Raw genomic sequence first — 12,984 nt, 5'->3', positions numbered from 1 at the left:
TGTAGTTGTTATTTAATGTTTATTCATGAACATCATAAGGACTCAACCTTATCACTCAACCACAGTATCTGGTTGAGGAAAACATGAGATGGCTTTTATCGTGCAACTCAAAAACATCTTGCATCCTACACATGTCCAGTCGAGCCTTTTGAGTCTGATCACATCCATTGTTATAATTTTACTGAAACAAACACCTTATATTATGCTATAAGTGACCAGCTGAAGTGTAATAGCTCAGACAACGAAGCTTATGCTGGTAATTGTTTGAATAATGTCTTCATTTTAGATGTCTTGTCATTATCAACTATTTTAGACTCAGCACAATTTTTGCCCTTTCTTGCTAAGCGGCGAGAGCTTTTTATAGATCATGATTGAATTACCCAATAACTAAGTCAATTAAAAAATGCTGATGTTTATCTTTTTATCTTTTACTTATAATGCAGTTCTGCTATGCAAATAGGAGATCATGACTAAGAAAATAATTGTACTTAGTCAGCTATTAGTAACATGAGAAAGTATTTTTAAAGTTAGCTGTAATTGTTTACATCTTTCCAGTGAAGTATTTCCATGTTTCAGACTTTACAAGGCAAACTGAATTGGAGTTAAAGTATGTCTTTTCAGGTTTTAGCACTGAGATGAATTTTTTTTTAATGCATGGGAAAGAAGATACGTGATCCAAAGCACCACAGAGCAGAGATGCTCTCCCTTCAGATCTATAAACTTGAAACCAAATACTTCTTTGTACCACATGGTGCTGAGTAGCATGAAATAACATGAGAAAGAAGCTTCTTGCTCTTTTGTAAAAGGGTTTCCTTTTGAACAAGCAGCACTGGCACTTGAAATTACCTAAAAGAAACTCTCTTCCTAAGGCAGCCACCACTGGCTGGCCAAAGAGTGAGGTTTTAGCACCCTGGCTGCCCATCTGCTAGTTACATTTCCATTAAGGAGAACCCTTATGTAGCAGAAGAGGAACATTAAGGTTTGTCTTGCCGTGTTCCTTTATAGTATCTGCTTAACAGATGTCTTACCATGGCAATATCTACAGCTGTAGGTTTCATCCATTAGATTTACAAATCCTCAGTTGGTTCCCGTCTCAGAGTCAGGCTTGGAGAAATGAAGTCATGCAGACAAAAATTTGGTCTGAATGACTTCTAAAGATAAAGATAATCGTTATGTTATGTGAAATGTACCCTTTTTCGTATAGAACAGTCAATCCAGGCTTAGACTGTGGACACAATCTGTATAGAGCTGTTTGGTCTTATGTCAGGTAACTTGAAGCACTGTTTGAGGTTTAGTTAAGAATAATGATCCTGACACATCTGTTGACTAAAAAGTAGAAACTGTGACAGCTGCATGACTTCAAAGCATTTCCTCCATCAAACATACATATTTGCGTCACCTCCTCTTCCCATCTCTTCCAGTATTCTTGCACTAGAAGATCACAGACAGAACAGCTGTTTCCAGTTAAGGCTCTCTTCATTTCTGCCACTGGAGTGATATAATTTACCCCATTTCATGAAAATCGTAAAGGACTAACAATGCAGAGCACATTCACATAGGGACAGAGTGTGTGCATTGACAGAGCCCCATGTTTGAGAAGAAGCAAAGAGGTGGAGGAATACTTTCCAGTGGACATTTGGAAGCACTCACAAGCACCGTGTATTTGAAAAGTCTCCGGGAACTCAAAAAGCATCCCTGCAATACTATACTTAAAGAAAATGTAGCGTTATCTCCCGAACAAGCTGGCTGTTCTGGTTGTCAGGGAAGAGAAATCCAGAGTCAGATCTGTGGCTTTTTCCATTAGCTGGGTTTCTGCCATATTGATGTCCAGGTGACAGAGAGCATTTTAAACTAGTCTCCTGTATTATAAGTTAATAATCACCCTCAGAATACATAAGAATTTTAAGGTTGTCAGAGAACTATCAGTCATGCCTTATCGCACATGCTTTTTATATTTACTTTATTAGAAATCTATGTAGCCTTTAATTTGGATAGAGGTCTTTGATTTTCAAACAGAGACATATTTGAAGCATATAAAAGAAACATTAAATGAGCCTACAGGATCAAAATCTTGTAGTGAGATGTTTAACTTTTTATATAAATTTACAATCATAGGTAAGCGCTGTGTGGTTTTCATTACATGAACTTTTTGAGCTTTGGGATGTGCTTTCTCTCCTTGACGTTTATATACATACAGATCCAAAAAACGTAATACAGTCAAATGAAAGCTTAAAGACCTTAGAAATATATACAGTACTGACCCAAAGATGGGTCAGAACATTACATATTTTTTTACAGATTTCACTGGTTTGACCTCTAAGTTCAAGAACTACCCAACACAACTGTGATACCTATGCCAAACTAGAGATCCTTCCTGTAGCTTAGTACAGACACCTGAGTGTCTTAAAGCTGAGAATAAATATTTAAAGGGTATCTGTCCTAAACTAGAACTTTGGCCATAATAGAGCAGCAGCAGTCAAATTAAATGAACGGTATAACATTAAAAGCATGTAATATCTTATGCAAATTATCTAAATGATCCACAAAGCTGAACTCTGATTATATTATAGCCAAAGCTTTTTATCAAATCCCTTCTGAGGACTGCATTACAGTACTTAAACTGGAAAAATCTCCCTTTGATTCTGTGATGCACTCTGGAGGTCAAATCCTAGTGGATATTAGAATGGAGGGCTTTTTTTGGTTATCATTAAAGGTCTTTCCTGTTGCCCCTTAAATTTGTATTTATCAAAATTGGCATCTTCAGAGTACGGCAGTATGTCCTTACATATTTACAGATGAGTACTCTCTTGCAGGCTGATCTGTCTCTGGAGAACAACTCCCTGGACCAAACAAATATCAAGCCATAGGAATATATGTTCTTTATAATCAAGAACAAATTGTCTCCAGTAGCTGAGGAGCTTCAGAGAACAGGATTATTCTTCTCTCTCACCTTCTCTCCTACCGAAGAGGATTATTCATCTACAATCACTGGCACGCTGCCTCTGAAAGAGCAAGGCTATCTGTGGTAATACTTCACATCTATTACCTCTTAGAATACATTTAAATGCAAAATCCACCTCCTCGGATTTTAAAAAAACAGAAGAGTCATTTAATTTTGAATTCTTACAGAAAGCAGCTCACCATGAAGAAATACATCTTATAGTTATCATTTGTACAGCTTCTCTTACATTTCCAGTGATCTTAGCAATGACTGATGGTAACTTTGAGATCACAGTCTCAATCTGTTAGCAGATATCACTTACATTTTGTATCCAAATGACCTTTACATTACTACATCACAACTACTGTCCAACTAGAAATGCAATTTAAGGTATATTATTATCAGAATGAATAAAAATATGTGTACACTGAGGTAAGCTTAACTGCTTCCTTCAAAGGAGGGATCTTTCCAGTCAACAACAACAAGGCAAAATAAAACAAGAAGCAGTATGTTTCCTCTTCTGCAGAATACTGCCATCTTAAATTAGCTCTATAAATGCTGTATTATTTACCACAAACTCAGTGATTATAAAAGAAGACTTACTGTGCCAGATTTAAAATTACTGAAATGTCACATTATAAAGAAGCTATATTTAAAGACACATTAAGACTTGGTGTGTGAGTAATGCAACCTTTTAGAGTTTGGATAAATTTAATTCTCTATGCTATAATTTCCTCTAGCATTTCAAGATGAAGTCACAGAAAATAACCAAATGCAATGATTAATGTGTTCAGAAGTGCATGTGTTTCTAAAACAAGGTTCTAAGCTATTTATTTAGCATGAATTTAAGAATACAATAGAAATTCTTCCCCTGACTGCAATTCAGCAATTCCAGACCATAGTGAGAGGATTAGTTATCTGAAAATACAGGTGTTGCATCAAGGTATACTAAGAGAAAAAAAAAAGGGATATGGACTACTGTTCCAGCACATAAAATCAGAAACATTTAAGATGCTTTCATGTATCTCATTACATATACTTGAAAAGGAAGGATCAGTTGAGGAACAGTCACACGAAACAGCATTTCATATGTGTAGCAGAACAGTAGCAAGGTTGCTTTACCTGTTCCAGTATAGATTCCAACAGATTTTCAGTGAGACAACCCAAAATACACAGCCCCAGCAAGAATGCACCCAAGGCAGATGCCTCGTATGATAAACAGCAGTTACTGGAGAATGAAGGGAAAACGAGCCTTGCTTTCCACATGCCTAATCAAATAGCTGCCTTATTTTAATGAAGACTAATGTCAATGGCACAATATTCAGAACTAATTAATGTCTGTGAAGCTTAGCCCTAATGGAAAGAAAGCTTTGACTTCCTAGGATCTTTCAAAAGGATATAAACAAGCTACTAATAATAATACCAACAGATCTCTTCTCCAAAGGTATATAACAGACTTTCCCAAGGACTATAATAGCTAGATATCCCAGCCCAAGTATTCTATATTCAATTAAGGGCAGAAAAAATATGTTTAAGAGGACCTACTGTTAACAGAATTATCAAAAATCACTCAAACTATGTAATTAAAGTGGTGTGGCAGTAGGGGAAACTCATGCGCAAGCAATTCCTAATGCTGTATGCACTGATTTTCCTTACTGATGGATCCTACGGAGAAGTTTTTTAGTGCTAAGCAATGGAAGTCATGCAACTGCACATTTTAAGATATCTGGGAGCCAACACCTAGACCCTGTTTGCCACAACATAAATTTACCCCCAAATCTAAATAGCTACTTTTTTTTTTATTTTCTCATGAAATAAGAACATAGGACAATCACTCTATATAATATATGTAAATAGCAAAAAGGAAAGAAGAAAAAGCACAGGAAAGACTTTTATAACACTTCATATAGCAGTATCAGCTGAATGTCAGAGACAAAACTCATGTTAAACTGGACATATTCGACATGTCCGTATACTAACCTATATGCGTTTGAGCCATAACATCAGCTAGTCTGTGTGCAGCACCACTGCCTCCACTTTGTGTCGAGGAGGAGGAAGTGGTTGACGTGGTAGAGCCGTGGATCGCTTGACTGATCCAATGTTCCATGTTTATACTCCCCTGACTTGAGGTGGGAGTTCCCTGGGAGTCGCCCTGTACGGAGCCTTCATCTTCTGAACCAGAAGAAGTATCTAGTAATTAAAAACGGCCTGTTAACTTGCAGTGCTTTTGGGTTTTCTTAATAGAAATAAGGCATGTTCATATTACAAATCCATAACTGCCATTAAGAGAAACTCATGAAGGAAGGCAAACATAGTAACAAAAGGCTGTAATACTGAAAGCCCTGAAGCAAAGTCAATTGCTAACTGCACACTGAGAGAGCTTTCCTGCTCTAAGGCCATGGCTTGTGTATTATTGTACAAAAATAAGGGTAATAAAAGAGGCTTCCTTTATAATGTGGCTTGAGAATGTTCTGAAGATATCCAACCATTTATTAACAGTACAGAATACCCAAAATACTTTCCCAAGCTCACTCCACAAAGTCTGTGAAAAACTTCTCCAGTTGTAGAAAGCCCACCCCTCAGTGAGAAACGGAATCCCAGCTGGATTCAGCGAGTATGAGAATGCATGAGACGTGGGGTATTTTCACAGTCTAGCAGGTAAAAGAGCAGATAAATTCAAAAAGGAATGCATGACTCATTGTAAAGACAATGATGTTCCATTATAGCATTGAATAAACTAGAAACTTGAAAGGAACTTCGAGTCATAGAAAATAAGACAAGCTGGCCATAGTTAGGTCCTCATAAGACCAAAAGGACCAATGCAAGTTGAGGTACCACCAAAGGCAAAGCAATCATGCAAACTGCCCCAGTTGACTTTCCAGCCATTCAGTTTACCTTCTCCTCTTCAAACATACCTCAATGTGTGCTTCATACCTCAGTGTGCTTCAAACGACATTTCCATTACTATCTAGGCAGGCAGATTATTAGTTCATAGCAGCACAGAGAACCATTTTTAACATTCTCATAAAATACACAGAGATGCTCACCTGGAGGTGTGTAGGCATCCATTGATGTTTGGACCACCAATGAACGTCGTTTTGAGGGCATGGGGACTGCCATTTTCCTTTCTTTATGTTTAGCAAGGGCTGCCTGAACTGCTTCTGTGTGGACATCTGGAAGGAAAGAGAGATTTCAAGCTAGCATTCAGACAGAAGCGAGCTGTTTGTGCATTCGGTGCACCTGCGCGCAGGTTCATCTATACGCCAGCTAGGCTGACAACGCGTATGGAATGATGAAAGGCCAGGAACACACGGGATCTCAGAGAGACTGTGTGAGTTCTCTTCACTGTAGAAAAAGAAGCTATAGTGAAAAGTGCCGTACCAACAAACAAGTCCTTTGAGCTGTATGATATTCCCAGAATAGTGTTGCAGTATTTGAAGAGTAGCAACTCTGCTTCCCCAGAGCAAACTGCTGTTTCACCAAGAGCTGTTACTTCAGCAACCATTACTGTTTTCGGTGAAAGTGTAGTGTATTAACATAGCCCATTTTTTAAATGAATGAGGTTTCCAATTTACACAAAAGTCACACAGACTAAGTGAACAGGAACATGTGCTTGAAAGGTAAGAGGTATGTGAAATGTCACAACAGAAATGGCAGTAGGTCCCCGTTTCCCAAATCCTCCTCCTGCCTCCTTCACTTGGCTTTATTTTCAGAAAAGTAAGAATTACGTAGGGTTGGCCTGAGGTGGAATGAAAAAAAAAGCACAAGGCCTTGTGCTTTTTCTGAGCACAGGCCTCGTGCTTCGCAGGCACGTGCTACACACAGCTCACACCAGCCCGCTCCAAACCACCCAACAGATCCCTTCTCCATGGGGACATACCCAGTGAGGAGTTTCTCTACCCTTCATGTGTACATATAGCTGTCTGCCTCCCCAATTCTGAAAACGGCCATTTATCATGTCTAAAGGACACTAGCGACATGTTTTGATTAATTACTTTGTTTTGTACAACTCTTTTACTTACTACCATAACTATACATTGAAATAAGTCTGCCTTTAGTTTACTACCTTGCACTGTTGGTCTGTGTATTTCTGTGCTTTTGGGACAAGATGAACATGAGGAGACTGTATGCAAAACACAGGGCAGCCAACACAAGTCACTTATGGTTAAGGAAGTTGCCACAGGCCGACCGTCTGGCACACAACTGGAAGCACGTTAGACGTTGCCTTTTCACCAGTTGCCGTTAGTCAGCTGTAGAAAAGGCAGCAAGTTGTGCGCGCTATTTAGCTGTTCCATTTGTCAAGACGGAGCGTAGTGAAGCAGGTTTAATCCAGAGTGATCCCACTTCTGCTGCTGAATCTGTTTGAAGACCACCCTTGTAGGCTGGTTTGGCAGTGCACAGCCTCTTTCCTACTCCTGTGTCGACGTGGTGGCAGCTCTGAACAGGCAATGTTCCCCAAGAAAAGCAACGGGGAAGAGAAGAGTATATATATTTTTATTTAAAGAGCTGTTGGATCAATCACATCAGTATAAGTAACTTGTTTTAAGTCACAACTGGGAAGGATGACTAGAAGCATTAGATGATACGCTCTGCTGATAAGCTGCTATGTCTCATTTTTAATAATAGTGTTCCCTATCTTCTGCCAGGGTTTAAGCACCTCTCAGTGGAAAGACTGCAGAGAAGAATAAGTCTAAGAAAAATAATGTTATCAGCTGCTTCTGTGAGTTATGTTTTGCTTTTGTTTTAAATCATGAAGAGGATGAGCACGTCAGCAAAAGCAAAGCAAGAAAAGCAAACGGCAAAGCTAGAAAAGCATACTCAAAAGATAAGCGAGCCGTGTGGCTGCAGGACCAAAACAGAGGAAGATTGCAATGCTAACATCGAACCAGAAAACAATTTCTCTTCTGTCAAGTCCTTATTTTAAAGTAGAAAGTTTACGGACTTTCTTATAATTAAAACCTGATGAAAAGTTTATGTGAAAAGTATCAGGCTAAGAAAATAAACAATGTAAGTCTTTACCTAACAGCATGTCCCCAAGATAAATTCCTACCTGCTCTCTCCACACCAATGCCAATAACGTATACAAGACTGAACATGCTCACTAATAGTTTGCGTTTCTTATCCAACAAACAGGGAAAATTCTTGGTTTTCCTTCAAAGGATAGCAATTAGATATCAAGCAGTAAAAAAATGAGCTTTCCCTTTTTTAAAAAAACAAAACTCTACAGCAATTTTTGGAAGAGAATAAATTTTGCTGATCAAGACAGGAAGAATTATTTGTGTATTATTGGTTTTAGGTTTGTTTTTTACTGTAAGTATTAGGAGGGAAATGAAGTGTAACTCAAATTCTTCAAAAGTTTTTTAATGGAGGATAGCCAACAGAAAATCACTATTAAAATGCTTAGTGACAGCTGGACACTGAATCAGAACTTGCGAATTCTTTGATTTCTTTTTTGATGCTTTTTTGATGTAAGAAAGTAAACTCATCAGCTTAATTAAAAAACACTCTGCAGGGTTTTGATTTTCAAATGAGTCCACGGGAGTCCAGGAATTGAATTGTTTTCTTAATAAAGCACATGCCTGATATGTTTATTTGTAATGGGTTACTGTGGAATAAACCAAATTACAGATTACTAAAAAAAGAAAACCCCAAAACCCCACAGGAAAGCCAAAACAATGGAAAAGATAAGAAACTCTGAATAAACACGAGGGAAGCTGACTGGGGAGAAGGAACACGCACACCTGCTCCCAGCCCGGCCTGCAAGGTCAACTGTTCTGAAGGCATCACTCAGAGTAGGGGGGCTACTAAGAAAAACAAGACACATGCCTAGAAATGGCTGAGGACAGCCAGTCCAGATATGGTCCAGGGACTATCAGCAAGAGCTTACAGGCAGCAGGAACAGCCAAGCTTGGATGAAAAATCTTTTCACAACATTCTCTCCCAGCAATAAAACTCTTGGCTAAACAAAGTGTCTCTAAGCATATAAAGAAAGGTTAAGGATTAGCTAAAGAACGAATAACAGCCTATATAGTTTGTATGGTCTTCTTTTTGAATGAAAGCCTGCAGATGGGTTCTGAAGATGCTCTTCAACCTGTTTTGACAGTCTTTATACAGTATAGAGTTGGACTTGTTAACCTAATGAACAGCATTCAAGCCCTTCATACCTAGAGACGAAGTCCCAAAGTATTGAGAAATCAGAGAGGTGAGGGAAAGCCAGACTGATAATTAAGAATTACACTTGAGGACAACTCACAGGTTACAACATCTATCCTGTAACCACAGCACGACAGTAAGTAGGTTTGTTCCCATCAAATACCAGCTTCAGGTATGCACTTCCCATACACATGCTTTTGCTTTGCTTTTCTGCTCTACAAGCCAACTTTGATGATGTATCACAAGGAATGTTAACCAAAATACAACTAATAATCTCTTCTCATAATTTTATGAAGCATGGATTCAAACCTAAACTGAAACGTACATTCCTCGCCAAAGTGTGACCCTGGTGATTTGCTTCTCATCAATTCGAGCAAGAGTGTGGCAGCTCTTTGCCTTTATCTTGGTGAAAGATGGGCTATGGTGTCCATCATATTGTATGTGACCCATTCTCTCCCACTGCTTGCCCACAATCTGTCCCTAGCAGCTACTGAAAAAATACAAGGAGACTTGTAAAAGGAATTTATACTATAGTAATTGGAAGCTCCTTGTTCACTAAAGGAAGGAAACCACATTTGTGATACACACTGGGACAAAGCACAATGAGGGTAAGAACACATATCCAAGTTCCCTCGGGACAGGATACTGCTTATCCCCCTGAATCCCATCAGCACGAAGCAGTCTGTATTCTCCACATACCACACAGAGCATCAGCAGAGAACATCACATTAGAATTTCAAACTGACTCTGGCAGGGTGATGCCCCTTGTCTTGCAGGTCTGACAGAAGTGTCTGAACTGTCTTCTCTATCTACCCTGGCACGCTCAGGCTAACTGAATTCATCATATTGTGATCGAGCATCGCTTTAAAACATGGATTTCCTGTTAAATTTTCCTGAAAAAAATTGTTCCAAGTATGAAGATTTTGTGCAGAAACACTACACAGTTAGGAGCTTTCATTTAAAAAAAAAAAAAAATCAACAAAACCCCTACCTCTCTTTCCTCATAGTGTGACATGCTACAAGTTCTCACCTACTATAAACTTCTGACAGAGTTTCAAACACAGATACACCTTGATGTAGGTGCACTCAAGCCTTCTGAAAAAGTCCTGGGTCTAAGTGGAAAGAAAATGCTTTTAGGCAAAATGTTCTTTCATGTAGAAGTCTGTGACATTCTAACTACACTGTTAGAGCTGATAAAACGACTCCAGGTCCTGACCCATCAAAGCACTCCTATAGGTAACAAAATCTTTATACTCTTCCCACCTGGCTTTTCCACAAGAAAGTCTCAACGGAAAATCTAGAGCACAGAGTAAAATATCATCACTATCTACAGTAGTAGGAACCAATGTGCAGTTCCTTATCTGCTGTTGTCCTCCACTGTTTTAGGTTGGCCAACCATATGTTGAATTCAATTTCTGAGTTTGTACTCAAGAAATCAGTAGATGGGAAAGAGAAAAGCGACATGGTTGGGAAAGCTAATTGTTTAACTTGTGCTTTTGCAATCAACCCGGTGTTCAGTATTCAACCTGACACACATTTCTTACAGGCTGCCCGATAATACTTAGAAAACTTCAGACAAAACAGCTCTGTCCCCAGTCTTTTCTCTGTTGCATTCAAGCATTTTTATTTGTTTATTCTCTCCCTTTACTTTCTATCACAGGATAGAGAGGGCAAGTATACTTCTGGGAGCAAAGTCAGTAAGTGAAATACAAAGGAAGTGGAACTGTAAAAACAAGCACGTGGCAGGGAGAAAGTTTCCCTTCAAAGAGCTAACGATCTATTAAACAAGAGATGAGGCCTCAAAACAAAGGGCAGAGAAATTAAAACTGGCATAAAGAATGAGAGTCCATAAGCTCAGACTCCCAGAGTGATGGCCCATGGTTTTGGCCACTGTGCTCCATAGTCAGAAATGCTCATCTATTGCAAATAGAGGTAAACTCCTCATTCCATCAGCAGGACAAATTGCCCAGCTTTCCCAGGAGGTGCTCTGCTTCGCGCAGTCACTCTTTTCATCTGGTTTATCTCGTAACTTGGCACAATATTGTGCTCCTTGTTTAACTGAAATGGCTTAGGAAAAAAACCAACCCACTAACACACATTACTACATAGCACCAGCTTGATATGGACACCGTGTTCTCCATGGTCTTTCCCAGCTTTATCCCTCAGTGTGATCTAATGGCTGCACGTTCAACACATCAGTGCATTTGCTGATTGTCCATGGAAAAGGGAACAAGCCCACCTCTCTGCTTCTGTGGCACACAGTGACATCCTACCTGCGCCGGCATGCTGCTCCGAGGGGATCCCCCGGGCACAACAAACCAGCGGGAGACCGGAGAGCCGGTGGCTGGCACAGAGCCCAGCCGGAGGGACGAGCCTGTGCTCAGACTGCTCATTTTAAATGCATGGCGATGGGGCAGGGAGCGACCTGTTCTCAAGAGGGAGAACTGGGTGACAAGACCTGAGGGAGATAACTCTATTAACTGCTGATAGGTGGGCAGTGTGACTGGATACATGCGTTCAAAGCTTAAATAATAATGCCCAGAAAAATAGAAGCAAACACTGTTAATTACAGATTGCTGATACTGTTGACCCCTTTTTCACCGTGTTCTTTAACCATTTATTCCCTGCTTTTTTGATGATGTGGCACATAATATCTTTTTTGTTTGGGGAGGCAATTTTTTCTTTAGTCAGAAGTTAGGTTGGCACATAGAAGAGAGCCTGGCCAGGATTTTTCGTCTGGTTTGTATTGGCTCTGGGATAAGAAAAGTCTCTTCTGAACTTTTACTGAAGTCTTTTCTGCAGAACATGCTTTCTCTCCTCCCTGCACAAACGTATGCATACTTAGAACAAGTGGTGACTTTCCTCTGTGGCAAGCTACCCTCTCCTAGCGCTTTACTTTGGGGAAGGCAGTATGTACGATCCTTCTAGGCTCAGATGAGCTCCACAAGCAAATCAGCCTTCCTTTCCTGAAGCAAGGAAGCAATCGCTGTGTGATGAACAGGGTCAGCCATCTCCTGGTCCGCAGGTGGAGCCATGCTGCGGAATCTCGTGTTTCTCCACAGCTGCCAGAAGAGCACTCTTCTGAGTGGGCATCCTCGTTTGGCATGGAGCATAATCCCGACTCGCCCTTCCCCTGACACCCCATGAACAGGGATGTCCATTCCTTACTTGGGCCAGATACAGTGTCCTTGAAAGCTGAACTGTAGCTGAGACATTTGAAATATGCTGCATACTTCTAGTCCTCCCGCAGACTTTTGCAGCTTTTAGCAGGAGACTGAGCTTGCTCCTTTTTGTTCAGCTCTTTTTTAAAAAACAAAAACCTATTCAACGTATTACAGTTGCGTTCTTCCTCGACATGAAGGGATTGTTAAATTTTTTTTCCTATATGAGCCTCAGTGGCTTCCTTTATTCTGTATTAGCTGCATTCGCTCCATAGGCATGTCAAACATTCAGCATACTGTAAGCCAAGTGATACCTCCTCACGGATCAGGGATCTGGGTGTTAGTTCTGCATGGATCACGAAACAGGGCACTCCTCCCATGGTAAACATCAGCTACATTAAAATTTTCCACGTTATAATATAAACTGTTCCTCGCACCCCTTGCATAAAATGCTTCAGCACACAAAAGAAAAACAGCGTCTTCTTTTGTACTTAAATCAGGTCTTGCAGTTGTGTGTCAAGTAGTTCTCTTGCATCTTAATTTATCACGCAGCCCTGTTTCTTTGTAAGATAAGAAATCAGACTTGCTGTAGATAGGAGTCACGCATTGCTAGAATCAAGATAGCAGAGGTCTGTTTCTACCTATATTTCAGAAAAAATATATTACTTCTGTTGTTTTTGCTCAAGTCATCAGTTTCCCAGTAATTATAAAGCCTTGATACCCAATCAC

At 39.8% G+C, this 12,984-nt stretch overlaps 1 protein-coding gene across 1 annotated transcript in view; it reads right to left on the bottom strand.

Annotated features, from left to right (window-relative positions):
• DIP2C (disco interacting protein 2 homolog C) overlaps window positions 1–12,984 on the bottom strand; it is a gene marked incomplete at its 5' end in the record, with an annotated part of 324,759 nt that overhangs the window by 111,776 nt on the left and 199,999 nt on the right. The window contains 2 exons of the mRNA XM_082316598.1: window positions 4,922–5,131; window positions 5,989–6,114. Coding sequence (XP_082172724.1) covers window positions 4,922–5,131; window positions 5,989–6,114 — 336 coding nt within the window. The remainder of the gene's footprint in view (window positions 1–4,921; window positions 5,132–5,988; window positions 6,115–12,984) is intronic.

Source organism: Platalea leucorodia, assembly GCF_965183815.1.
Source record: "Platalea leucorodia genome assembly, chromosome: 1".
Classification (NCBI taxonomy): Eukaryota; Metazoa; Chordata; class Aves; order Pelecaniformes; family Threskiornithidae; genus Platalea; species Platalea leucorodia.
The sequence above is the reverse complement of the archived record's forward strand: the minus strand, read 5'-3'. Positions and strand labels throughout refer to the sequence as shown.